This window comes from Colobus angolensis, unplaced genomic scaffold (genome assembly GCF_000951035.1).
Source record: "Colobus angolensis palliatus isolate OR3802 unplaced genomic scaffold, Cang.pa_1.0 Scaffold175, whole genome shotgun sequence".
NCBI lineage: Eukaryota > Metazoa > Chordata > Mammalia > Primates > Cercopithecidae > Colobus > Colobus angolensis.
In genome coordinates, this window is record NW_012114877.1 from 2,743,860 (window position 1) to 2,747,889 (window position 4,030).

At 44.0% G+C, this 4,030-nt stretch overlaps 1 protein-coding gene across 1 annotated transcript in view; it reads left to right on the forward strand.

Annotated features, from left to right (window-relative positions):
* LOC105509416 overlaps nucleotides 1–4,030 on the forward strand; it is a 99,963-nt gene that overhangs the window by 5,052 nt on the left and 90,881 nt on the right. The window contains exon 3 of the mRNA XM_011938642.1: nucleotides 31–177. Within this exon, the coding sequence (XP_011794032.1) occupies nucleotides 31–177 (147 nt within the window). The remainder of the gene's footprint in view (nucleotides 1–30; nucleotides 178–4,030) is intronic.

Sequence of the window (4,030 nt, forward strand, 5' to 3'; positions counted from 1 at the left end):
TGCGCGTGCCCGCCCCGCATCCCCGCTTAGCCCCGCGACCGCGCGCGCCTCCTCGTCCTCCCCCGCGCCTTTGTCTCGGTTTTTTCCTTTCCCTCCTCTTTTGTGTCCGGCCAGACTCAGCCCCAGAAACCAGCCACCCTGCAGCGTCCGACTGCCAGAGACCCCGCACGCCGCGAGGTGAGCTGGCGGCAGGTTTGGGGAAGTTCGCGGGTGCAGCTAGGCCGCAGCCCCCGCACTCGACGCAACGCCCGCCCCTTCTTTCCTTCCCCAGGGGCCCCTTGCCCTCCCTTCACCTCCGTCTGCAAGAAAGATGACCTAGTACTGCCATTACAATTTGGGCCTAGAGAAGTTTCTGTCCCTCTTTCCGAATGCATATTTGTGGTCATTTTTATGATTACAGAAACCCAACACACAGCTATTCTGTCAGGCTGCCAGGAAAAGGCTGCTGTTCCGCAGTTGCAGCCCTGCTGAGGAAATGAGGCGGAAAGGTGGACGCACCTGCCTGGAGTGGTTGAAGGAAGGCAGTGAACATCCACGCTCCTGGGGTTGGTTTTCCTGGGCCTCTGCTCCTGTGCTGCTCACTGGGGCAGCCACTGACCACAAGAGGCTGCTGAGTGCTTGCAGTGTGGCCAGGCCAGACCAGGATGTTCTTCAAGTGGGAAATACACACTCCATTGTAAAGAAGACTGTATGAAAAAAAGAATGTGAACTGGCTCATTCATCCTTTAAAAACATTGGTTGCATATTGAAATGATAATATTTTGGGTATATGGGGTGAAATAAAGTATCATGAATTAAATGTTTTTGTTTCTAATGTGGCTACAAAGAACATTTAAATTTACACACGTGGTTCACACTCTATTTCTGTGGGACCGCATTTAAGACCCAACCCCACCTATCCTCTAACTCTGCCCTCTCACCTTGCTCTCCGCGTACTTTGGAACAAGGCAGGGATGGAGGGAAGGTCCTTGTATCTTAGGGATCAAATGCCCAGGAAAAAATTAGGAGGTGTTTGGGATTATGCTGAAAACCCTGACAACACTGCATAGGAGATGTCTCTTCCTTTTCCCTTTTTTACTGTAAAGAAAAACTTACACTTCCCCACAGCCATGCCACAATTCCATGGACCAACCGTTCATGTGTGAAGGGGGGCCTCTAGGAGTGTTTTGTGCCTTTTAGGAGTTATTTGTGGCACACTGAACTTGCTGACATGCCATTTAGACAAGTGAATACTGTGTACGCACTGTAACAACTATTTCATAAGTATTTTTGGTGTACACTGTTCCTCAGCACTCACAGGCTTCAGAGTAAGGGCTCCCGGAGTATGCATTGACACGATGCGCTGCAAATGATCCGGGCATGGGGGAGTCCCCGAGTGTGCATTGATTCCACACACGGTCACGCCTCCTGCAGGGCTTTTATGGCACAGCTTGCCAATGATCCGTGTGTTAAAGACTCCCCAAATACCCATTGACACGATAGACTGGAGTTGTTTGGGTCTATCGTGGCAATGATCCGGGGATAATGGCAGTGTCTTATACAATTTCATTGAGATTGGAGTGCTCATGGTCCTAATGGCAGAACCGGAACTGCCCCAGTTAAGTCCCACCATGGCGCCCAGTGAAGGGTGTATAAGTCTTTGACCTTCCGCTTCATGACACTGTCATCGCTAATGTTTACTGATATTTTAACTAACACAACTGAGTTAGCATTTTTCCCCCTGAAAATTCATTTTTGTAATTCAACACCTGAATTAGGGGGTCTGTCTATTGATGGTGTCATTTATTTAATCATAAGCTAAAGACCTAGGAAAAGTCATTCTTAAACCTAAAGTGGTTTGGGAAGAATAATCTCGGGAGATGCATATGAGCTTGAGACAGAGTTAATATGGAATAAATAACCTCAGTCCTGAGAAAACCTAGTTGGCTAGGCTGAAATAGACAAGAAGGTGGGAAGAAGACGTTTTTAAAAATAATGAAAGTAATATATTCATTAAAAATAATTCAAACACTGAAGAAGTGTATGAAATAAAAAATAGAATCCTCCTACTCCTTCCTTCCGTCCTCCTATACCATTCACTGTTACAAGCACTATTTATATTTTTGTATATTCTTCCAGTAACTTAAAAACACATACAAATATATACAGTCATGCATCTCTTAATGATGGGAATATGTTCTGAGAAATGCATCGTTAGGCGATTTCATCATTGCACGAATATCATGGAGTGTAGTTATACAAACCTAGATGGTGTAGCCTACTACTATGGTATAGCCTATTGCTCCTAGACTACAAATCTGTACACTATGGTACTGTAACAGAACACTGAAAGCAATTGGCCAGGCATGGTGGCTCACACCTGTAAATCCCCGCACTTTGGGAGGCTGAGACCGGCCTTCAAGACCAGCCTGGCCAACATGGTGAAAACCCGTTTTTACTAAAAACCCCAAAATTAGCTGGGCTTGATGGCACACACCTGTAGTTCCAGCTACTCAGGGGGCTGAGGTAGGAGAATCACTTGAATCTGGGTGGTGAAGTTTGCAATGAGCAGAGATTGTGCCACTGCACTCCAGTCTGGGTGACACAGCAAGACTCCGTCTCAAAAAAAAAGAACACTGTAGGCAATTGTAACACAGTGGTGAGTATTTGTGTATCTAAACATAGAAAAGGTACAGTAAAAATACAGTATAAATGATAAAAAAAAAATACACCTGTATAGGGCACTTACCATGCATGGAGTTTGCAGGTCTAGAAGTTGCTCAGGTGAGTGGAGTGAATGGTGAGTAATGTGAGGGTCTAGGACATTCTGTATACTACTGTAGGCTTTATAAACACTGTACACTTAGGCTACACTAAATTTATTTTTAAAAAGGTAATTGCTCTACAAATTATGATGGCTATGTTGCCACTAGGCTATAGGAATTTTTCAGCTCCAGGTTAATCTTATGGGTCCACTGTTGTATATTCCGTCCATTGTTGACCGAAATGTCATGATGTGGTGCATGACTGTATGTCTACCCTTTGTTTACACGAATGGTTAATGCTGAACGTTACTCTTCAACGTCTTATATTTTCAATTAATAATACAGTCATGTGCCCCATAATGATGTTTTCATCAGCAATGGACTGCATATACGATAGTGGCCCTGTAAGATTACCATGGAGCTGAAAAATTGTAACATCTTAATGCAACACATTAGTTGCGTGCTTGTGGTGATGTCAGTGTAAAGAAACCTACTGAATTGCCAGTCATTTAAAAGTGTACAACATAACACAGTTATGCCACATTATCAAGTACATAATACTTGATAATAACAATAAACAACTGTTACTAGTTTGTGCATTTACTATACTATTTATTATTTTAGACTGTACTTTCTACACATGCATACACACATATTTATACACACACACACACACATATATATGTTTAAAAGTTAACTATAAAACAGCCAGAGGCAGGTTCTTCAGAAGGATTCTAGAAGAAGGAATTTTAATAGAGGAGATGAGGCTGGGTGCAGTGGCTCATGCCTGTAATCCCAGCACTTTGGGATGCCAAGGCAGGTGAATCACCTAAGGTCAGGAGTTTGAGACTAGCCTGGCCAACATGGTGAAACTCTCTCTCTACTAAAAATACAAAAATTAGCTGGGCATGGTGGCAGGCACCTGTAATCCCAGCTGCTCAGGAGGCTGAGGCAGGAAAATCACTTGAACCCAGAAGGCAGAGGTTGCAGTGAGAGGAGATCATGCCATTGCATTCCAGCCTGGGTGACAAGAGTGAAACTCCGTCTCAAAAAAAAAAAAAATACATGTGTATGTGTGTATATATATATATGAATGAGATGGCAGTTCCATGCACTGACGACCTTACAATGGGACAAAATGTGGGGGCGGAAGACAGTGATATTGATGATCCTGATCCTGTGTAGGCCTAGGCTAATGTACCTGTTTGTGTCTTAGTTTTTTTGTTTTGTTTTGTTTTGTTTTGAGACGGAGTCTTGCTCTGTCACCTGGGCTGGAGTGCAGTGGC